Raw genomic sequence first — 25,569 nt, forward strand, 5'->3', positions numbered from 1 at the left:
AGCGCAGCGGTTTAACATTCCTGCCAAGGAGCAGGTAACAGCCCGGGCTGCTGTGCAGACACGTGCACGCCTCTGCTCGTGGAGGAGCCCAGGGGCTGTTCCCAGGCTGGGACACAAATCCACAGACCAGCTCCCCTCCCCGAGACAAGCTCATTCCCCACCACCACCCCACGGAGGGGGTTATAACCCTGAAGTGTTCCCAAGTTGCTTTGCCTCCAAAACAGTGGAGAGGATGAGGGCAGGGAGCAGCAGCCACCTTGTTCACCACTGTCCCGGTCCCCCTGTCTTACCTGTCACCTTCTGATCCCTGTGCTCGGAAGGGCTGGAGGGAGCATGGACACCAGCAAACCCAGAAGTGCTCCTGCAGTGGTCACTCTGAGTCCTTCACTGTTCCCAAAGCTCTCAGCTCCTTTTGCTGCAGCAGATCATGCAGTGCTGGAGCCTCTCTCTGCACGTAGCTGGGGAAGAAACAGCCCCTCACTGCCCAGATAAAATCCTGTTGCTATTCCCTGCATTTTGCAGGACTCTTGGGATTCCACTTACAAGCATCATTTGAGTCCAGAGGACACCGAAGAAAAGGAACACCCTTCAAACTGCTCCCTGCTCTGCGGGTGCTTCTGTCACAGGGACAGGTCTGCTCCTGGGCCAGGAAAACTGTCCAAAAGGGTGAGGCAGACACCCAAAGTGACCTTGGCCCGGCTCTGTAGCACAAACAGCCAGGAAATGATCTCGTTCTTCTCATCTCTTCCACTCAGAGAAACTCAGGAGTCGCTCACAATCCCACAATTGCAAAACGCCTCAGGCAGAAGAACAAGTGAACAGAAAATCAAAGTTCAAAGGAAGGATTTGCAGGAGCAGAGGCAGTTTGTGTCAGAGAGAGCCTGGATGCTCCTGCAAGCCCTGTGCCTGCCTCTTCTTCACCTCCAGAGCTGGCTGCAGAAGGGGTTCCCATGGCAGATCCCTCTCATGGTCCCACAACAAAAACATCCCTCTGGAACTGGGGGACCCCAAATGAAAATGCTGAGGTGAAATTTCGACCCTGTTGGCATCAACAGCAATTTTCATGGATGCTCTGACACCCCAGCCATGTGTACTACCCCTTCTTGGGGGCACCCAAATCAAACCCCCTACTTTGCTCAGGAAACCCAGGTGCCATAAATAGATTTTCTCACCTCCCCTCAGTCAGGGAGTAGAAACCACTGGGAGTCGTTGAGGTTTGTAATGAGATTGGGGCTGCTGATGGTACCAGGCAGCTGCTTCACCTCTGGCTTAATGAGGCTGTAATTAGCCAGGGGTGGGAGCACAGGCTGTGCAAGGGGAGAGCCCACGTGGGAATTCATTTCCATTCCTCCCTCAGGGCCAGGGGGAGGTTTGCTTATAGATGGGTCAGTAAACTCCAGTGGGATGGGTGGTCTTTGCTGGGGGTGAGCTGGTTTCTGCTCTTTGATGCAAACATGTCCTCTCTGTGCCAGCAACAGGGATTGCCCATGACCAAGGTGCTCCAGGGATCTGCCTGTGAGAAAGTCCCAGGCAGGGGGACTTTCTCCTGCGCCCACAAAGCTGATCTCACGCCCATAAATCACCTCCCTGCTCTGCTGCCCAGGGAACAGAGGAGCCTGCTCATAAATCAGGAATAAAACTAACTTGGCATCTTTGGTGAGCAAATTAAATTGTGGGCTTTGGAGGAATGTTTCTGTTTGGCCGAATCATTAATAAATCAATGGGAGCCATAAGGAAGAGGAGAGGGGCTGTGCCCTGTGCCACACGGAGAGCTGGGGGGTGGCACGAGCCATCCCCACCCCTGTGTCCCCTCAGGCAGTGCACGGTGGCCCTGGAGCATCCCGGGGAGAGCAGGGGGACCCTGATCCTACACACACCCCCCCCATGTAGGGCTCACCCACCCCAGGGAACGCTGCGAGGCGCAGGTTAATAAATCAGTTTGTCTCCAGCCCGGTTTGCTTTGTGTGCCTGACAATAGCCCGTTGTAAATGGCAGCCCCTTGCCTCCTCTACTGAAAGGCTTTTAATTAAAATATGGAAGGGGCTTTTCTGTGTACTCAAAAAAAAAAAAAAAAAAGAGATTTCAGCACACTCCCATTCCAGTTCTGGGCGTTAATTTATTCCTGCCTTCCTGGCGTTTGTGATCCACGTCTTTGTGCAGTGATCCAGCCCCACTAGGCAGTTGAGGGGCGATGCTGGGAGCAAGAGTCATGTGCCAGTAGGGCTGGAGAGCCAGTGGTAGTGGTGAAACAGTGGTGTTGGTGGGCCATCAGTGATGTGAGCTCACTCAGTCGACACGAGGAACCCCACTGTGGGACAGTGGTGCCATCAGGGCGAGTGGGAATGTGTCAGGCCCTGGAACTGCCCAGGAGCTCAGGCCCAGCTTCAGCCCTGGGTAGAGAGAAGAAAGACCTTTGTGGGGACACAGATAGCTGCTCCCAGAGCTCTGCCCCCATCCTGTGCTAGGGAAGGCAGTGCAGCCCCTGCCAGCTGTCACTGAGTAGGTTTGGTCCTGGGGTTCCAGAAACCCTGGCAGGGGTCCTGCTGCCTCCCCCATGCCACCTCCCTGCTTTGGGGGTCGGGTTTTTGCCTTCTCCAACGGGAAAGGCTGGGGCCATCCCAGGGCTCTGCCTTGCCCTCCAGCAGTGAGGTACGAGCCATCCCAGTGTCTCCCACATCCTCACAAATGATTTGGAGTGTTCGATAGTCGTGGATGCCCCACCCCTGGAAATGTTCAAGGACAGGTTGTATGGGGCTTGGAGCAAACTGGTCTAGTGGAAGGAGTCCCTGCCCATGGCAGGGGGTTGGAACAGGATGGGCTTTAGAAACCCAAACCATTCTGTGATAGCACAGAAGCCCATCACCGCAGGTGATGGAGCTTCATGGTCATCTCCCCTCTCCCTCCAGCCCCTCTCTCCCCCTGCTTTGCCTCCATCCATCCCTCTCTCCCCATCCCTTTCCCCCCATCCCTCTCCTCTCCCCCCAGCCCGCCGGGCCCGGGCAGCGCCCGCACCGCGCCCGTTACAACGTCGCCACCTGGCGGCCACCGCGGTAACTGCAGCGCGTCCCCGCGGGCCGGGCCGGGCGAACACGGAGGGGACACGGAGGGGACACCCCGAGGGGACACCCCGAGGGGGACGCTGAGGGACATGAGGGGCACAGGAGTGCAGGGTTGGGCACCTCGGGGCACAGCACCCCTCCCTCTCCCCTCGGTGCCCGCGGGATATGCACTGAGCTGTGCCCGGTCTCAACCCTTGCTGACCCCCAGGATGCCCGGGGAGGGTGCCCGGGCCCCTCCACCGACCGCCTTTCTGCCACGGCTACTTCTTCCCAGGCACATTCTCCCTGCAATTAGCACACGCTCTTTAATTAATTTTCCTCTTTTATCGCTTCGTCCAAATTATCTCGACTCCGGCACTGTTCGCGGGTGCTCGGCGGATAACGCTGCTATTTATGGCTTTCCCTGTCAGTGCTGTGGCTCGGGAGGCCAGGACAGAGACCTCTCCCCTGGGCTGCATCCTGTTGCCAATGCAGGGCACAGCCCTGGGACAGGCCAGGAGCTCAGGGACGGGGAATCATCTGTCCTTGTCCCCATCCTCAGGCCAGCCTCCCCCTGACTGTGTTTGGTGGGTGGCAGCTCTTCCCCAGACCCCTGGGCTGGAGAAATCCTCCTGGCCACAAGCACGGTGATATATCCTTCTGATGAAAAACAGAGCTGAATCAGGCAAAACTGCTGAATTAAATCTGTCTGGAAGAAGCTGTTAGGCATTGAAACCTTCTGAATGTGAAAGGAAGAGGGATAAAACCCTTGGAACGCTTCTGAGGATGCTGCCAGCAGAAAGGGGCTGTGGTGGGGGGGTGTGATGAGCAAGGCAAGGATGTTCCCAACACTCCACGCTGTGGGAACTGAGGTGCAGAGATGTAACAGAGGGCACAGAGGCTGAGGAGATGAATTCCAGCCACCAGCCAGCAGTGGGACACATAGGTCACCCCATGGCCCCTCTCAGTGGGGATGGGGTGGCCACCACTGCCAGCTTCAAACTGCAGCTCTGAGCTGCACAGGAATCCATCCTTCTACCATTAATGAGCTTTCTCCCTTTGAAAATAATCATTACCAATAAACAAATACAGCAGGCAGTGTATATAAGCATCAAATTAAGTAGCTACATGCATTTGTTATATTTGATATGGCCTTGTTAACTGGAAATTCCTGGGTTTGGAATACGTATTGATTTCAGCAAACATATATTATTTTACTGTAAGTACCAACAGCCATTGTAGTTAATATACAACAGTTTAATTTAAAATGCATTAGTTTAATAAAAATGCATAAAACAGAAGGGAATTGCATTAGCTTCAATAAAAAATTCAATTTCATAAATATTATCCAGTGTTAAAATGCATTGATTTCCCGGGAAAATGTATTGGTCAGAGGCAATTTACATTGGTTGGGATGGGAATGTCCTGGTGTGTATACATATGTATTAGTTTAGTCAAATGTGTCTGATCACAGAAAAAAAAATACCGGTTGGAGCAAGGGAGATTGGTAAGGAAATGGTGTGGAGCGAGTGGAGGCACGGGCTGGCTCTGGAGCATCCTGGCACACAGATGTGGCTGTGCTGGGGCCTGGACACCCCCAAACCAGCTCTGTGCATGCTCAGACTGCCGGCATTCCCGGGACACAGGGAGCCCGTTATCGGCCCCGGGCAGGACTTGGCTGGGGCGCGGGGACACGTCTGGCTCGGGCTGAGCACACGCCTGGCAGAGAGCGGGGGTTAATCAAATCCTTTTGACTCCGTTTTTTATCGAGCTCAAGAGGGGCTGGCCTATTAATTAGAAAGGCTTTTTCATGTAAAACACAGGCTCTTTTGCAGATAAGAAGGGACGACGCTTGGTTCTGCCGTGGCACGGGTACGTGTGTTATTCCCTGACATCCCCTCACAGGCTGCAGCCGCTTCCCACAGCTCTTTTGTTCACTACAGGGCTCCAGAGGCACATGTGGACACACAGACATATTTAAAGCACTCAGGGGTGCCAATAGGTGCCAATAAGTGCCAAGTGCCAATAAGCCCCCTGATACCTACAGTGGGAGAAGGATACGACTCCTGGAGGTGCCTCTGGATCCTTGTGGGGAGCAGGATCTGGCCTGTGCAGCACAGAGGATTGCAGCTGACAGCAAGCACTTGGAGGAGATGCACTGTCTTACAAATTACAACAGAAATTCAGGCAGCCACCTGCACCCCATCCCATCCCAGATTTCTGTGCCCCCAGTCACCATCTCATCCCAACTACAACCTGGGCAACGCTGGGAAGAGACCCAGCTCTGGCCTCTTCCAGGCTGGGCAGGCAGAAATGCTTATTCCCAAAAAAAATCCTGTTCTGGAAGATCTCCACGGCTCCAGGGCTGCCTCCTGTGCTGCCAGCCATGCCCGGCATGGACACGGAGCTGGGGATGGGAGCGCCCAGGCGGCGCCGGCGGCTCCACGGCCAACCGGTCCCATGGAACCACCACACATCACTTCCCTGATGCTTATGGATTTTTCCTTAATGCCACAAATTAAGGTAATTGGGCTCGGCTGGCCGATGGATCCAGCTGAACTTGGCAGGAGGAGGGATCGGCCGTGCCAAGATTGATCCCCCTCATCTCCAGCAGTGCCCAGGGCTGGTCCTGGGCAGCTCTGCCCCCACGGCTCTCTCTCCTGCCCCTTTGCTCACACAGACCCCAAAGCACACCCTGAAATCCCTTTCCTGAGCTGCAGCTCCATCCAGATGAGGTGGTCATTCCCAGATCAGGATTTTTCTTCTCTCCAGGCACTTTTCCCAACACATTTCCCTGCTGCCTACAGAAATCCTCCCTGTAATGCCATCCTTGCTGGCTCGGCCGCAGCAGCTGGGCAGCGAGGTGAGATGGAGCGGCGAGTGCCAGGGATTAAACACGATATTTGTGTCCTCTGGAAGAACAAGGGCAGCGTCTGGGCAGAGCCCGGAGCTCTGGGGATCTGGTTTCACAGTCCCTTTTGTTCCCAGCCTTGTCCCAGACCTCCAACCTCCTCGGCATGCAGAGGGGACGATGCCAGGAGCGAGGCTGGCAGCCCCCTGTGCCCAGCCACTGGGTCATGGCCATGCCAGGCACCACAGAGCCTGGGGGGGCTGATGGGCATCGTTGGGCTGCCAGCACCATTCCCACCCCAGCATTCCTGCTCATCCACCTCCAGCCTCATCCTGGGCAAGGCAAGAGGGAGGGGAGTTAAAAAAACAGGCTAAAAATACCGAAGACAAAAAACAACCACCAAATAGCCCAGTCCTGGCAGCCATCACTCCTGCTCCACGAGAGCAGTGCACATGGAAGGGGTTTTGTGGGATTGCTGCCTGCCTGCCATGGGTTCCACAGGTCTTTCTGTAGAAATGCAGTCTCTGGACAGGGCAGTTGTGCCACGGCCAGGGTGGTTGTGCCATGGCCAGGGTGGCTGTGCCATGTCCAGCTGGTGACTCGTGGCATCCGGGTAGGGTGAGTGCCATCACTGGTGGGTGCTGCAGGATGTGTCCCTGGGACGGAGCCCGGCATGGGGAGAGTTAAATCCTTGTGAGGACCAGGGTGAGCAAGTGTTTGGCTTAACTGGGTGACAGGTGCCTCAGTGGGGGGTGACACTTGAGAGAGGAGCCCTTCGTGCCTGCCCGGCTTTGTGGGAGCTCAGCATCCACCTCCGGCCTCGTCCCGGATGGGGCTGCAGCAGGATGGTCCCTGTTCCGCCACAGATGGAGTGACCAGGCAGCTGTTCCTGCTCTTGGAGCATCCCAAATGAGGGGATCCCAGGGCAGGGGGGGCTCCTCCACCTCCAGCAGCTGAGCAGAGCCCAGCTTTGCCGTGCCAATGCTGCGATGGGGCACCAAGCATCCCAAAGATGCCTGGCAGGACCGAGGGAAAACTCCACAAGGCTTGTGGGATTGTTGCTGGGAGTCCCCTGGGGCCGGGCCCTCTCTGCATGTTCGAACAGAGGGGACAAGCCCAGCCCCAACCCGAGTGACAAAGGCAGGTGGGGCTGTTCCCCTGCAGTCCGGGGTCAGCATCCCCAGGGTGGGAGCTGGGGGCCGCCTGGCACTTGGTTAACCTTGAAACCCTCCCGGGCTCACATGTCACGTCAGCCGGTGACAACAACAAGCTGCTATTCCAGATTAGAGAGAGAGAGAGGGCCAGAGAAAGGCAGAGACAACAGGGCTGGGGGCGGCCAACTCACCTATTACAGCCAAAAGTGGGCATGGGGCTATTTTTAACCCGGAGGGGGGTGTATTTATTGTTTGAGCCGGGGGGAGCGAGCGACTGCCTCCAGGACACCCCTCGCTGCGACATCGGCGGCTCTGCAAGGCCATGGTGAGTGCTGAGAGCCCAGAGCTCCATTGGGGAGAGAGAAAATCCGCTAAACTTTTCACCAGGATAGATTGAATGGAAAGAGAGTGGTGGAGGCAGCAGGGATCTGAGGGTCGAGGGTCCCTCCTGCCCTGGAAAGGGGGTGAGCAAATTGGGAGCATCTAGCTGGATCAGCAGCACCCCGGAGGGAATAGGGGGGTGTCTCCCATGCTGACTGGGGGCAGACCTTTTGGGGTCCAAATGCCATTTTGCTCCTTTCCCTTACCTCCATGCAGTGAGAGGGAAGGGTTGTTGTGTCCCCCAAAGCCGTCCTCTTGGCAGAATCCCCCAGTGAGAGGGAACAGCTGCTGGAGCAGGCACTGGAATGAGGGATGATGGGCAGGGTGGGACAGTCAGGGGCTCTGTCCTTCACTCTTTACAACACACATGGAGCTGGTTTTGGTTGTTTCAAGCCTCAGTGCAGGAGGAGGCAGAATTTTTTATTAAGCAGATACTTTAATAAGTGCAAAGCAGGGTGAGGAAGCACCTAATGACTCCAGCCCTTGTGCAGCCTCAGCACCCCTCCCAAAGCTGGGGTTCCAAAAGGGATATCTCACCCCAGTGCCAAGCCTTTCACCTGAAGTGATTTCCTGCCTCATCTTTCCATGGACATATTTGGCTAAATTCATCAGGAGCTGTAATTTAAGCAGGAATCTTAATGCCCCTCAGTATCCCAGAGCTGCAGGAGGAAACCAGCAAACCCCCAGGGAAGAGAGTCCCAGCCCAGACCTACCACGAAGGAGTCATGGCTAAGGGCAATTTCATGCTTTTATTCCACTCCATAAAAAGCCAGTGAGTTAATGATTCATCTTGGAACACTTGCAGGCACCCAAGAAAGCCAAGAAGAGGATTGAAGGTGCTAATTCCAATGTCTTCTCCATGTTCGAGCAGGCCCAGATCCAGGAATTCAAAGAGGTAGGTGGGCTTGGTGGGAAGGACTGAGGGTCCTTGGTGTGATATGACCTTCAGCTCTTTCCTTGGTGCTCTCAGATCAGGGACAGCCGGTTCTCAGCAAGAGGCAGCACACCCGGTTTTTGGGTCGTTTTATTTTAAAAGTGAGAAGAACAACTCAGTGACGTTGTTAAATACGGCATTGACTCTGAGCTTCCAAGGAACCTGCACCCCACAGAGCAGCATCCTGGAGAGCCAGAGCACATCTCCCAGCTAACTCCCACCTGCAGTGCCAGGAGCTCTTACCCCCTGCATGGCAGGCACATGGTCCTGTGTAGATTCCAGTTCCAGGGATAACCGGACCCAGTCGGGGAGCTGATGAGTCAGGCTGGCTTCTGTCCTTGGTCTCATACTGGGGTGAGAGGGCTCTGGCCAAAGAAAGGGTTTCTACAGCATTAGGGTTTGGGTTGCCACTGCCCGAGGCTGCAGGGGCCAGGATTGCTGCTGGATTAGGGATTGGGGTGGGTTGTTGCTCCCTCGCTGGGTGAGGATCCCAGAGCCCCACCCCAGGAGGGCTCAAAGGGCCCTTGTCCCATCCAAGCTGAAGGGACGAGGAGGAGAGTACTAAAGCCTTTGCAGAGGCCAACAATTCTCCCTCTGCCTGTGCTCCCTCCTCCTGTGCTTCCAGGCATTTACCATCATGGATCAGAACCGGGATGGCTTCATCGACAAGGCGGATCTGAGAGACACATTTGCTGCCCTCGGTGAGCCCCTTTTTAGTCCCCTCCCCTCCCCAGCAGCTTTGCCAACATTAGACCTGTTAAGTGAGAAATGAGGGAAGAGCCCCCATTTAACCATATCCCCATCATTAACTGGATCTCCCGTTTTGCCAAAACCGTCCTGATCCAAACCCAGGCCTGTTAGCCCGTGAGATTCCATGGGTGACCCAGAGCAGCTCTCACAGCAGTGCTGGTTTATCCCAGCATTTCTAGAGCCAGCTCCTGGATTACACTCAGCCAAATGCCTCTTCCCATGCTTAGAAGCACCTGGCTGTGCCCATCCCACGGCATCCCGGGGTGTGCAGGCATTAAGGGGATTTAGGGGATTTGGGGGAGGCTGTGACGTTGTGAGCTTGGCTCTCCCCTCAGGGAGGTCACCATGAATCAGCAATGGGGCCAGGGAGTCCCAAGGACAACCCAGCCCCAGGAAAAAGGATGGAGGCATTCAGTCCCATCACCTTCTGGCACTGGGGACCAGAGGGAACCCCAGTGCTGGTGGGTTTGACCCAAAACACCTCCTGAGGAGGGCTGAAGCAGGCTGATCCATGGGGCAGTGAAGGAAGGAAGCAGCACAGCATCCCTCTTTTCTGTGATCCTGGAGCCCAAGAAACCAGAGCTGCAGATGGTTCTCCCCGCTCTGCTACTGCTGTTCCTTGCCAGAGGTGGCTCCCCAGGGATGTGCTGCTTCCCTCAGTGGTGGGGAAACCCCCACAGGAAGGGTCCCATGGCGTGTTCTAGCCCCCAGCACATAGAGCAGAGCAGCCAGAGATGGACATGGAGTTGACCCAACACTGCTCTCCTCAGGGCGCCTGAACGTGAAAAATGAGGAGATCGATGAGATGATAAAGGAGGCCCCTGGTCCGATCAACTTCACCGTGTTCCTCACCATGTTTGGGGAGAAACTCAAGGGTGAGTTTGGGGAGCTGGAGGGTGGTCAGTGAGCACCCAGGGAGGTGGGTGGTGGTCAGTGGGCACCCACACCATCATCAACATCCTGTCCCACCTGGGGAAGCCACCCAGCTCCTGGGACCTCAAACCCTTCCAGGTGAGACCTGTCAAAGGCTCCTTGGGGGACCCCAATCTCACTCCATCTCACTCCATGGGAGGGTATGAGATGGTCTCCGTGCCTCAGTTTCCCCAGCCATTTACAAAACCCAAATGGCTGTGATGCTGCTGTCCCCACAGGAAGGGGGGGGACAGGAGTTCCTGTAGTACCTCTGATCGTTCTGGCACCAGCGGTGGCACCAATGGCCATGCCGGCCACCAGCCACACTTTGACCCATTGCCCCATCCAGCTGCACCCTGCATCATGTACTTAACCCAAGGAATGCAGCCTCCTGCGGATCTCCAGGAGGCTACAGGGCCCCAAGGGCTGAGCCCGGAGCTCTATAAATACCCTGCAAAGATTAGATAAACGCCGGATGCCGGAGCGGTGGCGACACAGCCTGCTTTGTGCTCACACCACCACCCCGCGTCTGCTCCTTTACGTGCCACCACCCGCACTCAAGTGTCCAGTTGCAGGGTCAGCATTCCTGCAGGGACCCTGCTTCCTCCTAGGAAGGCTGGGGGAAGCAGGAGGATTCCTGCTCTGCCACCTCCGATGGCCACGGCTGTGTCACCCACAGGTGCTGACCCGGAGGAGACGATCCTGAACGCATTCAAGGTGTTTGATCCCGAGGGAAAAGGCCTGAAATCTGCCTAGTGAGTGCAAGGGTACCTGGGGAAGGGGGTGAGGAGGGGTGTCCCCACCAAGACCTCCCCAGTGCTTACCACAGTCTCTTGTTTGCAGCATCAAAGAAATGCTGATGACACAGGGCGAGAGGTTTTCCCAGGAAGAGGTATGAGCTGCTTCCCACCCTATGCCAGCTTCCCATGCCTTTCATCCCGACAGACCCCAGCCCTTCTCCCAGCCCTGGTCCCAAAACCCTTCTGGGCCACCGTTCCAACCTGACTCTTCCCTGGCAGATCGACCAGATGTTTGCAGCCTTCCCTCCAGACGTGTCGGGCAACCTGGATTACAAGAACCTGGTCCACGTCATCACGCACGGCGAAGAGAAGGACTAGCCCACGCTCAGGGCTGGGGCTGCCACTGGGAGATCACCTCTCCCCAGGTCACACGGGGCTTCCCTTTCCTCTTCCCCTGGAGAGGCACGTGCCTGGGAATTTGGCACAGGAATGGCATCCCCATTAAACTGCCCTTTGGCAAGAGGAAAAGCAGCTGCTGGTGTGAGCAGTGCTGGGGCTCGTGTGGTGTGTCTGCACGGTGCGTCTGTGCCCCACGGGAGACCCTGAACCCCTCCCAGACCCCACTGCCCCCATACTCCCAGCCCTACTGCACGTCACCCTCGTGTGCCCTCGAATCCCTCTGCCTTGCTGTCTCCCTGCTCCCACCCCACACTGGGCTGTGGCCATCCCGTCTGGTCCCACCAGCCCAGGACCAGCACTGAGTTCAGATTTACTTTAGGCAGCAGAGAGTTACCAGCTTAGCAGGGAACACCCTGCAAGCACAGTCACCCCTCTGCATCCCACCCGCCAGGCACGGTTCAGGAGCAGGACCATGATCCCCAAATCTGGCTGCCGGGAAGCACGCTGAGCTGTGTGACAGGGATGTCACCCCGACATAGAGCAGCTGATCCTGACCGCAGCTGTGGGTCTGTCAGCAGCGGGTGAAACCTGGCCAAAATACCACCTGGTGAGCTTTTGAAGCCTGCAGAAGGTGTTGGGAAGATGGAGTGACGTCCAGGCCACAGAAGTTCAAGAGTGAAATTGCTTCTTTACTTTCGCCCGCGTTGGGCTCTTTGATGGGGATCTCCTCCTCTTCCTGCCCGTGCTGGGGGGCTTGGCCGCCTCCTCCTCGTGCCTCTTGACAATCATCTGACGCAGCCGGTCCTTGTCCAGCGGCTCTTCAGCTGCCCGAGAGAACGACCACTCCATTCTATCACCAGCTTTATGCACCCGGCGGGGCAGGACAGGCTGTTTGGGGCTGACCAGGGAGGATGTGTGTGGATGTGTGTGGGTGTGTGTGGATGTGTGCAGATGTGTGTGGATGTGTGTGGATGTGTGTGGATGTGTGCAGATGTGTGCAGATGTGTGTGGATGTGTGTGGATGTGGGTGTGTGGCTGCAGGGGTTGGCCATGCAGGAGTTGGGGAACGGCTCCTGCACAACCACGGCCCTTCCCTCCCTCCTCCCGTGCTCACCAGCGCCGGGGTCGGTGCTGTCCAGGCTGGGGGGCGGCGGGCTGATCTTGTCCCGATCCAGTGCCCAGAGGAGCACCTCATTTCCACTCACGGGGCTGATGAAGGACTGCGACCGGTGCGCGCGGTCGACTGACGTGTAGCGCAGGAGGGACTCCACCACCAGGAACTCATCGGCCTTCTCCTCCACAGGACCTGGGTGGGAAGGAGCAGCATCCCACAGGGTCCCTGCACCGAGATCCTACACCAGGACCCTGCCCAAACCCTCCCGCCCTGGCCTTTGCAGAGCAGGGGATCCGCTGGCTTCCCCGAGGGAGCAACGGTGGGCAGCCTGACTCCCCAGGGGCAAGGGACCAAGGCTGGGTCATGAAATCATAGAATCACAGAATCAGTAAGGTTGGAAAAGACCTCCACCAAGATCATGAAGTCTGACCTCCAGCTGAATACTCCCATGCCTTCTAAACCATATCACAAAGTGCCACGTCCACTCGTTTTTGTTACGCTTCCAGGATGGTTCCCTGGGGAGCCTGTTTCGACACTTGACCACTCTTTCAGTGAAGACATTTTTCCTAATATCCAACCTGAACCTCCCCTCATGCAATTCCCCTTGTTCTGTTGCCAACTGTCTGGGAGAAAAGGCTGACCCCCACCTCTCTACAACACCCGGGGGCAAGATGAGGGTTTGGGGGACCACTGGGATATTTATACAGCTGAGTTGGCTCCTGAACTCGCTGGGAATTTGGTGCTGCAAATTCACCTTGGGCACACCCTGCCTGATAGGGCAGAGGGAAAAAAACCAGCTCAATTAAAATACAGAGGGTGGTGGACACACACAGCTCAGGCCACGTGGTGTGGGAAGGCAGGCCTACCAAAAAGTGGCAGCAAGCTGCTCCCGAGCGGCTTCACTATCTTTGTGGTGTCGCAGTCAGTGTCTTTCGAGAGGGACTCAATGCGGGATTGAAGCTGTCCCACGAGTTTGCTGCTCTCTTTGCCTTTGGCTTCATACATGTTGTCTTCCTCAGTGGCTTCTGTTATTTTTGCCTGTCAGCAAAGGTTTTGGCAGGTGTCACACCAGCCCCTCGCTGATCCCACCACCCCAGTGCTGCCCAGGTTCAGTCTGGATGCTGGAGACAGAGTCACAGAATCACAGAACGGGTCGGGTTGGAAGGGACCACAGTGGGTCATCTAATCCAACCTTCCTGCTCATCCCAGAGCACATCACACAGGATTGCATCCAGGTGGTTCTGGAATATATCCAGTGAGGGAGACTCCACACCCTCTGAGGACGGTCTGATCCAGTGCTTGGCCACTCACACAGTACTCTTTAGATATAAACTAAAGAAGGCAGCCCAGGAGAGGCTGTGGGATGCTCCCATCTCAAGCTCCCCATGCCAGACCAGGGCTGGCAGGAGCCCCACAGTCACCCTCTCACCATACACTGGGAGCTGCCAAAACCTTTGCAGGGCCCATTTCTACCCACAGCTCTCCAGCCACTTGCCAGAGCAGCGCTGACAGGACCAGACTCCCTGGCACAAGTGTCGGGACAGACAGGGATCTGCAGCCCTTCCAGAGGGAATTCAAGGCTGCCATACCTCCATCTCCTGCATGACATGAAACCGGGCCGTCACCTCCTCTTCCCTGTCCACAATGGTGGCTGTCATATCATTCTGTGCAAACACAAGCACATGGAAGGGGTGCTGATGGAATGCTCACCAGACATGCCAAACAGAGACTGGGGACACCCCTCTGCCCTGGGAGCAGGGACATTCCTCTTGACTCCTCTGGGGATCACTGTCCCCAGGCCAGGAGGGCAGGGCATGGATGCCCCCACTTTTCGTTCCAGCCAGCGCCACACACTTCAAGGAAGCTCTTGGCTGTCCTGGATACTGCAGTATTTTTCCTGGGTGCACGGTGGCAGCATTGAGACACGTTTAGTTCTGAGAACACAAGCGTTGGGAATTGTATTTTTGGCTACTCCTTTTCATCCCTTAAATCCCACCCGTGTGGGAGCCAGCCAGCCAGGCTCTGCTGTGGGCAGCAACACTGGACACTCAGGAGAGGACAAACCCACCCCAGGCCAAAAGCGCTGCATGGAAAAGGGAGACGTGAAGAGCCTGGAACAGACCTGAATGTCCTTCATCCTCTGTCTGATGCCCTCATTCCCAGCATTCAGCCTGATGCCATAGGCGAAGAGGATGAAGAATCTCCTGTTCTTTTCCACGAACTCATTCAAGAACTGGTCGATCTCTCCGTCCGACTTCTCCAGCAGGTCCTTGTAGGCCACCTCATAACTCTCTGTCTGTCTCTGCTTGGCCCACTCAGCGGCCTTCAAAGCTGAGAGAGACACAGAGCCCCAGCTGTCCTTAGCAGAGCCCTCCCTGCAGTGCTGGGGGGTTTGCTGTGGTGCTCCCCAGAGGGCCAGAGGGGGTCTTTATTTCACACAGAAACTAAGCAGGGAGCTCAATGTTCTCAAGGGAATGGAGCAAACACAATGGGACCCCTTATCAGGAGGATAAAATGAGTACATTAGATTAGATTAGATTTTAGGAAGAAATTCTTCCTTGTGAGGGTGGTGAGGCCCTGGTACAGGTTGTCCAGAGAAACTGTGGCTGCCCCATCCCTGGAAGTGCCCAAGGCCAGCTTGGATGGGGTTTGGAGCAACCTGGTCTAGTGTAAAGTGTCCCTGCCTGTGGCAGGAGGTGGAATGAGATGGGCTTTAAAGTCCCTTCCAATCCAAACCAACCCAAAACATGACAAAGGGAGCCATGGCTGCAAGAGGAGCAGGTCCCCAAAGGCACCCCAAGGCCCTCAGTGCTGGGTGACCTCACTCAGTTATCACTGTTCAGCCTTTTCCCTTGTAGAGTGAAGGTTGGGTTAGGGAGCCTGCAGGCAGAGCAGAGGTCCTGCCTTTGGGGTGCAGTGCTATAAACCACCATAACCAGCCCCCCTGCCAACTCTGTGTACTCTGGGTTTGTGGGCCCAGTTACACATATTCTCCCTCCTCTGATACCTTCTCTCTGTTTGGCCTTTTCCTTCAGTTCGGACAGATCTGTACATTTGGTGACAAAGAAATTTTTCCGTTTGAACTCCTGCTGAAGGGCACACTTCAGCTCCAGCATCTTGATGTTGAACTTGATGGTGTGTTTGTAGCGTACTTCCCTAATGTCCGAGATCTTCGAGAGACACTCCATCCTGCACACAGAGAGCAGCAGTCACACCGTGCTTTGTGTTCCTGGCCATTCCCATGCACCCCTGTGCCTGATCTAGCCCAGCCTTCCCCGTGATGCTGTGCCTGTTCCTGGCTCTCATCTGGGTGTAGTGGTGTTACTCCAAGGCCAGCAGCAAACAAACACAGCTCTTGGTGGGGTTTGGCACTCGGGCATCGTGCCCAGCTCAGGTGGGACTCAGAAGGAAGAGACAATTCACCCCATCCTGAGAAATATCTGGCATAGGTGGAATAAAACACCCTGGAGGCACTAATCTCCCTGCACTGACCAGGCACCCAACCCTCAGCAGGCAGCTCTGGATGAGAGCAGCAACTCCTCTCTCTGAAGACACAGCTGGCCTCTAAACATCGATACTCATCGCTGGCACTGCCCCTCAGCACCAAGTTTTCCCCGCAGGGCTGGCAGGGCCACGTACAGATGCTCGTAGTCTTCTATGGCGATTTCAGTAGCAATGTTCAACTGCCTATTCTGCTGAGTCAGCTGCCTTTCGTACTTCCAGTAGTACTTGTCAAAAATGGCTTTCTGGATTGTCAGGCTCCGGGTCTCCTCCCGGAGCCTGTTGTTTCCGGTCAGGATAGTGTTGTAACGCACAGTGGCCTGGGGAGAGCGGAGCAAAAGGTTTGGGACTGGTGGGAGATTAAGGGGCTCAGGTCTCTGCTTGAAGATCTTGACTAGGGTAGGGATAAACACAGCCCAGGAGATTTGAAGCTGGCCCTGCACTGTCCTCCTCCCCGAGAGAGGAAAGGCAACAGAGGATCAGGGCAATCACAACAGACACCTGGAGCTGGTGTTGTCCAAGGCAAGGTGGCTCCAGGCAGCCTGGTTTGATCACTAAACAGGTGCAGACCTTCAGGCCTCTTGGCACGGCACAGGCCCTGCTTTTGGGTCACCGAGCTTGAAGGAGCCTTTGAGATATTCTGGGAGCAATCAGGCATGGGGAACCAGACTAGTGCTTTATGCAGCTTGTGTCGACCACAGAAATTTGCACCACTGCGCTTTGTCCTGACCAAGAAGGTCCCAGGCCCCTCTGTGGCCTCACAAAGGTCTCCAAAATGTTTGCTTACTCGGTTAAGCCGGAACTCCATTCCATCGACCTTCTCCAGCAGCCATTTGTAATTCCTCGCTTCCAATGCCTTCGCCGTTATCTTTCTTTGCTTTGTAGTCTGTTTTTCAAACTCTCTTGTCTGCACATACAGAGTGGGGAAAAAAAAAAAAAAAGGAAGTATAATCTCCACCCCTGCGTTCTGGACTCTTGTCAGGACATGCAGCCAAAGAAAATACCCTCTGCTGACCTGAACTGCAGCAACCATGTCATTAATGAGCTCACACTTATAGAAGCAGCTTTTATCCCAAAGGATCCCATCCTGCACGTGCAGAAACATAAACTGTAACTGGGAATGGGTTTATTTTCGTGTCATGAAGAAAGTGCAGCTGCCCCTGGAGGGAACTCCAGCAGGTGTTGAGCACGGCACAGCAGCACTCTGTGGGGTGGAAGAGGCAACGAGGATGGGGTTTCGGTTGGGGTTATGTGCTGGCCAGGCAGGGATTCGTGGGGTTCTCCCTGGGAATCAGCAGAGGAAAATTTTGCCAGAAGTGGGAAGCTGTCAGAGCAAATAAATCCACAGGAAGAATGAAGTAGTTGGAGAACAGTGAAGAAGGGGCAGGTTAGGGAGGTATGACTGAGCCAAGAGATCCCTGAGTGAAAGCTGACCCTGTTGGGAAAGCTCTACAGCACCTCCAGCAACTGCAAATTACCTAAGATGTTCCTGATCTTCCATCACGGACAGCTGGCTCAAAGCAGAAGGCTGAAGGGCCCTATCACTTCCATAGCCCCACTTTTCCCTTGGCCTCCCACCCCACTGCTGCCCAAATCCAACCAGGATGTCCTCAGGAGAAAGGATGGGACATCCCCCAGGTCCTCATCCCTCAGCTCTATTTGTCACACCTCAGCAACACACACGTTCCATTTTTGCCTTTTTCAGGACAATAAAAAAAGTGAAGGGAGAAGCAGAGGGATGTTGTGTGACCCCAGGCAGGTATGTACCATCCCACAGGGGCTGCAAGCACTGGTAGTACAACCAGTTTTAGAGTCTGGCCTTACTTTTCCAGTCAGTGCTTCTGACTTGAATGGGAGTCTGGCTCTACCCACTTGTCACTGTTGTGTGTCATTTGCCAGGAGGAATATTCCAAGGCCTGAATTAAATGTGTTTTACATTGAGGAGTTTCATCCAAGAAGTGCTCCAGATGCTCTCACCTGCTTGCTCAGGTCAGCTACCTGGGCTTTTTTCTCTTTGATCAGGGCCTCGTTATGATTTCTGATCTGAGAAAGGGTTTCAACCTTCACACGCTTTCTGTTTTCTAGCATCACATTTTTCGGGGAATAGATCTGGCTCAGCATTAATGACACGTGTCTGTGTTCTTCATTCAGATCATCTATTGCTTTTCTGTAAAAACAGAACGACAAAGAACATTTAGCACATCCCAGCTGCAAGGCCAGGGCAGGTCCTTCCCCCTCCCCATCTCACCACTGTGGTCCCCACCATCACTTTATAAAAAAAGAGAGAGTAACTTTTTACACAGTCAGATAGTGGTAAGAGTGAATGGTTTTAAACTGAGAGAGGAGAAATTTAGATTATATTTAGGAGGAAGTTCTAAGAATGAGGGTGATACCAGGTTGTCCAGAGAAGCTGTGGCTACCCCATCCCTGGAGGTGTCCAAGGCCAGCTTGGATGGGACTTGGAGCAACCTGGTCTAAAGTGTCCCTGCCCATGGTCAGGGGGTGGAACTGGCTGAACCTTAAGGTCCCTTCCAGCCCAAACTCTTGTGTGATTTTGCAGCTCATGGAGGAGCTTCTCAAATGGACTATGACCTGTGGATCTGCACTCACTGCTGAGCCTGGATTTGCCGCCAGATCTCGGCATCGTAAAATTTCCTCTTGCACGCTGCGTGATGATACTGTGTCTGCAGTTTCCTGATCTCCATTTTAGCCCTTCTGTCCTTCTCATGCTCAGAGAGTTCCGAAAGGTCCTGGCTCTTGGAGGGTTTTCTCCGCTGTCGCAGAGAGGGAGGATTTGGTCACTCGAGCAAACACAACCAGCACTGGCAGCCAGCACGTGGGGGAGTGGGTCAATGGCATCACCAGCCCCAGCCCTTCTCTGGCACCTGAGATACCCATCACCACCTGAAACCTCAGTTCCTGGACACACCTCCACCACCAGGGAGGGCAGGGCATCGCAGGTTGTCACCTGTTTTGTCACACTGCAAGGGCCATGTCAGCCAGAACCAAACCCACTGGTGCTGTGGACGTGGAGGAACCCAGGTGACCTTGCCCACGAGTGGAGCAGGAGTGCTCCCATCCCTGGATGTGGGAAGGTGACTTCTACTGAGAACCTGCCCAACAGGTGAGCACTGAAGCTGTGGCAGATCTACCACCACCTGTGTCCTCAGGTGACCTACACTGCCCAAACCTGCCTCTCCCAACACCCAAACCCCAGGCCATGGCCTCATCCCTGGTACAGGAGGGCAGGCAGAAACAGCCCCACTGCAACCCAGCACCTTGCTGGCAGAAGCAAGGCTGGCTGGACCCGTATTCCCACGGGTAAGATCCCTATGGCAGATCTTCTGCAGTCCCTGCAAAGTTCAGCTTTAGTTTGTGCTTCATTTTTACCTTTGAGCTCTTCATTTTTCCTGCCTAACTCTGCGGGTTACTCCGTAGAGGCCTCAGAAAGGGGACAAAGGAGACTCCACAGGGATTGCTGTCCAAGGGGAAAAAATGAAACGGGAGTAATGGGGTGGTTGTGTCCTCCTGCCCATCCCTCAGCACCCGCTCGCGTGTTTGGCACAGGAGGAAACCATCACAGATGGCTGCGAGAGGAATAAAAGGAGAGTATTTTTGGTGATGTCATCGTGAACTGATCGAGTTTACAAGTAGGGGAGGAACAGATGGTTTGAGCTATTCCACCCCTTTCAGTACCTGGGTTTCCATAGAAATTCCAGTGAGGTCAGTCCCCCCCACCCTGTGCCAGTGGGTAGAATTCCTGAAGAACACCTGGATTCACACCCCCCCCCGCTTCCTCCCCACCCCATCCCGCTGCTGCCAGGGAGGGCTCTAGAGCAGACCCCACATCCCTAACACCAGAACTGGTCCCCAGCAGCCACACTGCAGCCCCCTGGGTCCCCCTGAACCCCACAACACTGCTCAGCCCCCCCTGGTACTGCAGCTCCTCTCCAGCCAGGACACGGCACCGTGGTGGCAGCTGCGTATTCCCAGAGAACAAGCCCTTCTTCCAGTGGGAAGCTCAGGAGAGGTGAGAACCTAGAAGGGGACTGATCCCAGCCCCATCCTGTGGCCTGCACTGTCCCATACCCTGTGGAACAATCACTGGCCTGGTTGCCATAGCAGCATCATCACAATGGAGTGTGGATGGTGCTCCAAGGACCACTAAGAAGGATGGAGCAAGGAGCTGCTGGGACCCCACACTACACGGACCAAAGGGATTTCCATGCCCCAAAACCAGCCCTGAACCACATGCTCTGATATCTCTCTGGCTTCACAACTGTCATTTTACCAGTTCTCCTCTTTACAGTGTTTGAACTGACCCACAACCTGGAACTTTGAACCTCTTTGCTCCAACAGGAGCATCCAGGGGTTCACCATCCCCAGTAGCACTTTGGGATCACAGCTACTGTTCCCTCCCCATCCTTCCCAGCTCCATATCCAGCTTTCTGAGCTTCCTGGTTTTTATCTGTTCTGCTCATGAAGAGGCAACAACCACCACACCGTTGTTGTCACCCTCAGCATCCAGACCCCCTCGAAGTGCCCACTGTCAGGAGAGAGCAATGGTTGGCACTGCCAGCCCAGGGAAGGTCCCTGGGGACAGAGACCAGTTAGGCAGCTGATTAGGGGCCACACTGAGGCTTCATGCCTGCTTCTCTCCCTTCCATGCAGGGGAGCACATGGGACCCACAGACTGAGTCACGAGAGCCATGATAATCCGTTCCCTGTGAGCTGGAGTGCGTGGCCAGCTCCTTCCAGGGCCTCAAAAGCTGGGATTCCTGGAGGGCTGGAGCACAGGAAGCTGCCACAGGGCTGTGTTTCATAGCCCTGGAGTTGCTTACTCAGCTGTGGGGTGAAGGGGAACAGAGAAGTGCTGAAGGTGAGCAAAGGGCACCCATGTCCCAGTTTGCAGGGCTGTGGCGAGTTCAAAGCCACGAGCAAAATCCTCGGCCAGCATATCCCTCCCAAGGCAGCACCTCCCCTCATCCCAGAGACTTTGATGAGCTAACAACCCAGTCACCAAGTGCCAGGCTAATTCCCAGCCAGATAGGCTCTGAGGAGGCATTTAATTGGAAATTATTTTCATAGCAGGGAGCAGAATGTGGTGTTTGATAAGAAAAATCACAACCGAGGGCAGAACGATGCTGGGAAGGCTCTGGAGCCTCAGGGTCCTACCAGGGCCAGGAAAAGCTCCTGGAGCTTTTTGTGCTGTTCCTGCATGAACAACAGCTCCATGGGATGATAAGAGCAAGCTCTCCAGGGCTGAGGTTGTCACTCAGTCCTGGTGGCCCTTGGCTGTTTATGCTGCTCATGCCTTTCCCTCACCCTCAGCAGAAACAGGGCCAAGCCTCCTCTTCTGAATAAAGGTAAAGGTGCAGGGGTGAACATCATTTTTCCAGAAACAATGCCACTGGGTGGCTTGAAAGCCTGTTTTTCCTTGGCTTGGACTAGTCCAGCCTCAAAATACAGCCCACATTGTCCGTCCTTTTTTGTGTCCTTCTCCATGGACCAATTCTCAATTGTTTAGCAAGAACAAGTCAGTAAATTAAGCTATTGAAGAGGGCTCTGATTTGGTAGAGTCTGTGTCTGTCACCCTCCTTGCAGAAGCATTGATTTCACTAAAGAGGACTGTTTTCACCCAAACAATGCCCCACTGTCAGGCTTGCTCTGAGTGGGGGTGACTTCATTGTCTGGATGGACCTTTAAGCAGAAGGTAATCGGAGCAGGATGAGATGGTCCATAATATCTGAATCCAACAAATCTCCAACTTCTGGGAGAAAGAGGAGAAAAGTGACTTTCTGTGCAATTTTCACCTTAACCCATCTTCCCTGATTTAACAGGTACATTTAGCACTGATTGACACGGGGAAATTATTCTTTCAGCTGCAGATCTGGGGGGTAATTAAAACTACTTGTACTATTTTAAGGGTCAAATCCTGATCTGTGCAAGCAGAGCAAATCCTTCCTGATTTCAGCAGAGATTTCCCTGTTTCACTGGGTCCAGTTCCCGCTGGCAGCAGGGGATGGTCAGAGCTGGGCTGGCTCTGATCTGAGCTCCCACCTGGGAGGGTCCCATCGACGTCAAACAAAATCTCTGGGGTAAATTAGAGAATCAGGCCCATATTTTCATGCAAATGCAGTACATTCGTGTTACTTAATGCCTATTTATAATAAATGCAGAACTTAATTCTACTTAACCCGTCTTTAGTGTTTGACACATGAAATCGGTGAGTCAGAGGGCTAAATATGGAACTGTCAAAACTTTCTTTTTTCCCTCCTCTAAAAGCCTGGATTAAATCATAATCAAACTCCCGTCAGCTCCAGCAGCAGTGCTGGGAGAAGCAGGAAGATGCTGACAACTGCTAAGGCAGCTGGTGATGGGGAAAGGTCTTCTCAGCCAGCAGATTGATGGCAGAACCTCGCAGAAAAGGTTGTGAATTCAGACACAGGCTGGGTCCATCTCTGCTGGAATCATAGAACCACAGAATTATAAAATGGTTTGGGTTGGGAGGGACCTTAAGGATTGTCTTGTTCCACCCCCTGCCACAGGCAGGGTCACCTTCCGCTATCCCAGGTTTCTCCAAGCCCCATCCAAGCTGGACTTGAACACTTCCAGGGATGGGGCAGCCACAGCTTCTCTGGGCAACCTGTGCCAGGGCCTCACCAGCCTCTGAGTAAAGAATTCCTTCCTAATATTGAATCTAAATCTCTCCTCTTTTAGTTTAAAACCATTCCCCCTTGTCCTATTACCAGCTGACCATATAAATGTCATGCTGTGGACCTGGAGTGATCCCTTGGCTTCCAGGTGTGACCTTACCAAGACCTGGCTTGCAAAGGGTGTCCCATGGGCACATTTTCTACCCAGTTTTTAATTTCTTTCCTCTGATGAATGTTATCTTCACATGTTCATGAACCATCACAGCCTTCAAGGCCAGTTTTGGCCCCAGAAAAACCATCTTGCACACACTAAGAGTTGTGGTCCTGCAGCTTTTTGCAACTGAGTTTTCTCAGTCTGTTTCTTATAGAAAAGGTTTCTTTCAAAATACACACTTGTTTGGTCCTCAGATGCTGAGCTGTTCCCTCCCTGCACCACATCATTTCTTCCAGCCTGCCCTTCCTGGGTGGGGTAGAGATGTCTCTGCATGGACACACGGCTTCAAGTTTTTAAGAGTAACTGCTATGAGAGAGAGGAGAGGAGGCTGTTGTCTGCCTGCTGGATTACAGCTGTAATTCCTCCCCCCGCACAGAGGAAATTGCCATCGTAATTTCCTGCAGATGGGTTTCTTCTGAACTGCTGACACCAAGCGAAATGCGCTTTCCAGCAGGGAACTGTCTCCTCTGTGGCGTTACTGGGTATTATTTAAAGCGTCATTTGAGGAGCAAGTTCCCCAAGCCTCGACTTTGGGAAAGCAAAACTCTCCCACAGGAGGTTCAGCCACTCCAGCAGAGCCCATTAACACGGATTTCAGCCCCTGTGCTCCCTCCCAGCCAGCTCTGGCTGCAGCAGGTATTCCCTGTGGAATTACTGCTCAAAGGCTGCTGCTGCAGGGGAGAATGGAGAAGGGAAATAGTCGAGGATGTGCTGAAAGCAAAAAGAGACTTCTGAAAGTTTCACTGGCCTGAGGTCAAACCTGGCGTGCAGGAGGCACACAGACACTGTGGGATTGTTTTAGCTGAAGGAGGAGAACAGGGGACTCCAGGACAGAAGCTGCTGTCACATGAGGTCGTGCCTGACCAGGAATGGGTTCTCTGGGATTTCCCATCCCCTGGAAGTGTTCAAGGCCAGGTTGGACGGGGATTGGAGCAACCTGGTCTAGTGGAAGGCGTCAGCTCCGGGCAGAGCTGGGCAGGACGGGAGAGCACAGCAGGTACAGCCTGGTTTAGAAGAGCTATTTCCAATCAATCATTCCTGATTACTGTCCTGTGCAAGGCTCCTGGTCAGCACTAAGAATACCTTATTAGTTGAACGTGCTCTGCAAGTGGCTTAAGACAACTCAGGATTTGCCTATATAAGATCATCCAGGGAAACTGTTCTGAATTCACATTTAAAGGCACTTAATTAAACTGCTGTATGACTGTTCTGCACCACCTGCACCCAGTTTATCTTCTTTTACTTTTCTTTTCCAAACCAAATAAAGGCCAGTTGATCTCTGGGTTGGACACGGGAGGAAAATATCCTGGGGGAACTCACAAGCCCTAAGGAAAGCAGGACAGCTGAAATAAATCTGCCTGGAGAAACTGCATCCCAGGTCCAGCCTGGTGGGATGTTGATACAGACAGTTCCAGAGCTTTCTGTCTCCCCAGTTTTGGGCTTTATGGGAGAGGTTTGGGCACTCTTGTTCCCTTCCAACAGCAAGTGCAGCACTGGGAAGAAGCTGAGTGCACCGAGAGCTCTGGCTCAGTGACGTTAATGCCTCCCTAAGCAGGTGACAATGTGAGACAGTAAATGCTCGGCCAAGTGCACGCAGAGGACCAGAGGTGGATCAGCAGTGTCTCTGCCCAAGATTATCCCAGTGGTTGGAGCAGAAAGCCGAGGACAGGGCAGTGAGCAGGTCCACGGGACAAGGCAGAGCAGCACAAACCTCCCTGCAGAGGAGTCAGCCCAGCAGAGCCACTCGGAGCCTCTTTGTTTGATTTAGGACGTGTCTCGCACTAATTAGCCCGGCTTGGCCCTGCCGTTTTTCTGAAGCAGGGTTTCAGACCAGCTCACGCCAGGAATAGCCGCTTTCCCAGCCTACCACCGGCACCACAGCCCTGCTCTGGAGCAGGAACAGATTGTTCAGAACAGGCTGGTCCATGTGCCGTTCCCGGGAGCTGGCTGGATCTGCTGTTTGTTGCCACTCGCTCAGTGACTGATCTTGTGCAAGATCACAGCTATCAGTGCCTCCCCTCCCGTCTGCTGCGGCTCCACGGCTCTCACTGTCAGTCCAAGGCTTTCTGAGGAACATCAGCTGATTTTTGTAATAGTTGTTACTCAAGAGTTCACTTAAATTAAAGCTTTAGGAAAGAAAATCCCAGGGGTTTGGGCTGCGCGTTTCTCTTAGTGTAAATCTGAAGCGGCTCCCAAGAAAATGCAGAGGTGACATGAATCAAAGTCGGGTTATAATGAGTCCTCCTGGGTGTTTTCCCACATTTCTGGGACTAGTTCAAAAAGGAGCTGCACAGCTTAGAGATAGGTTAGAAAAGAGAGCTCATTTTCTAACCCAGTTGTTGAAGGAGCGGGTTGGATGTGCAGGGAGGTCATCCCCAGTGGCCAGGAGCATCCTGTCCCACCAGCCACCAGTGGTCCTTGCTTTTCCTACTGGTACCTTCCCAGGCAGGTGAAAGGAGGCTGGAGCAGCCCGGGAATGCTGGGCTGGCCGGGGCAGAGGGATGCAGGGATGCAGCCATGCCCTGCTCACTGCTCAGAGGGAGGAGAGGCTCAGGAGGCGTCAGAGCTGTGCCAGTTGCTTGGCAACTCCGCTGCAAATCTCTATCCTGTCAGAAGACATTTTTTCCAGTGATTTGGATGGGTTTCACAGGCACAGGATCAGGCTGGGATGATCAGGTGGTCTTAAGAAACCACCCGTTGTACCTGGAGAGGCCACACACCCACTTTGGTCACATCTCAGCCACACAGCAGCTCCTGAAGTGCAACAGCAGAGCAGGGAGGGCTGTGAGGGGATGATGAGGCTTCCTGGGGCTCCTACACCTCCATTTCAGCCTCTGCTCAGGGACCACATTGCTCTGCATCATCTGTGTCCCAGCAAACAACAGGGGATGGAGCACACCCACCCTCTCCCATCTGCAGGCAACC

General features: G+C 54.2%; 2 protein-coding genes across 3 annotated transcripts; one reads left to right on the top strand and one right to left on the bottom strand.

Annotated features, from left to right (window-relative positions):
* Nucleotides 1-7,145: 7,145 nt before the first annotated feature.
* Nucleotides 7,146-11,227, top strand: MYL2 (myosin light chain 2). Of its 2 annotated transcripts, XM_050318582.1 has the most exons (7): nt 7,146-7,368; nt 8,230-8,319; nt 8,984-9,059; nt 9,879-9,983; nt 10,700-10,775; nt 10,864-10,912; nt 11,040-11,227. In XM_050318582.1, exons 1-7 carry the CDS (start codon nt 7,366-7,368, stop codon nt 11,136-11,138), a joined length of 498 nt encoding a protein of 165 aa, XP_050174539.1. In that variant the 5' UTR covers nt 7,146-7,365; the 3' UTR covers nt 11,139-11,227. The 2 variants fall into 2 exon arrangements, with proteins under 2 accessions (XP_050174539.1, XP_050174540.1); XM_050318583.1 differs by lacking the exons at nt 7,146-7,368; nt 8,230-8,319 and adding an exon at nt 8,768-8,816.
* A 601-nt stretch (nt 11,228-11,828) lies between these two features.
* LOC126641753 (uncharacterized) lies at nt 11,829-19,179 on the bottom strand. The gene is made up of 11 exons (XM_050318768.1): nt 19,165-19,179; nt 18,385-18,548; nt 17,752-17,941; nt 16,562-16,681; nt 15,913-16,094; nt 15,281-15,462; nt 14,396-14,604; nt 13,863-13,937; nt 13,140-13,311; nt 12,274-12,465; nt 11,829-11,983 (listed from the first exon to the last, which is right to left on the bottom strand). The coding sequence occupies exons 1-11, from the start codon at nt 19,177-19,179 to the stop codon at nt 11,829-11,831; spliced, it is 1,656 nt and encodes a 551-aa protein (XP_050174725.1).
* Between the last annotated feature and the right edge of the window lie 6,390 nt (nt 19,180-25,569).

Source organism: Myiozetetes cayanensis, unplaced genomic scaffold, assembly GCF_022539395.1.
Source record: "Myiozetetes cayanensis isolate MyiCay16 unplaced genomic scaffold, myiCay2020 scf21, whole genome shotgun sequence".
In the NCBI taxonomy this organism is placed as follows: Eukaryota; Metazoa; Chordata; class Aves; order Passeriformes; family Tyrannidae; genus Myiozetetes; species Myiozetetes cayanensis.

Coding starts and splice junctions, on each gene's coding strand:
- MYL2 (XM_050318582.1), top strand. Junction 8,320..8,983: donor AGATCCAGGAATTCAAAGAG/GTAGGTGGGCTT, acceptor CTGTGCTTCCAG/GCATTTACCATCATGGATCA. Junction 9,060..9,878: donor AGACACATTTGCTGCCCTCG/GTGAGCCCCTTT, acceptor TGCTCTCCTCAG/GGCGCCTGAACGTGAAAAAT.
- LOC126641753 (XM_050318768.1), bottom strand. Junction 13,938..14,395: donor AGAGGATGAAGGACATTCAG/GTCTGTTCCAGG, acceptor GTGTTTGCACAG/AATGATATGACAGCCACCAT. Junction 11,984..12,273: donor CAGCACCGACCCCGGCGCTG/GTGAGCACGGGA, acceptor TCTCTCGGGCAG/CTGAAGAGCCGCTGGACAAG.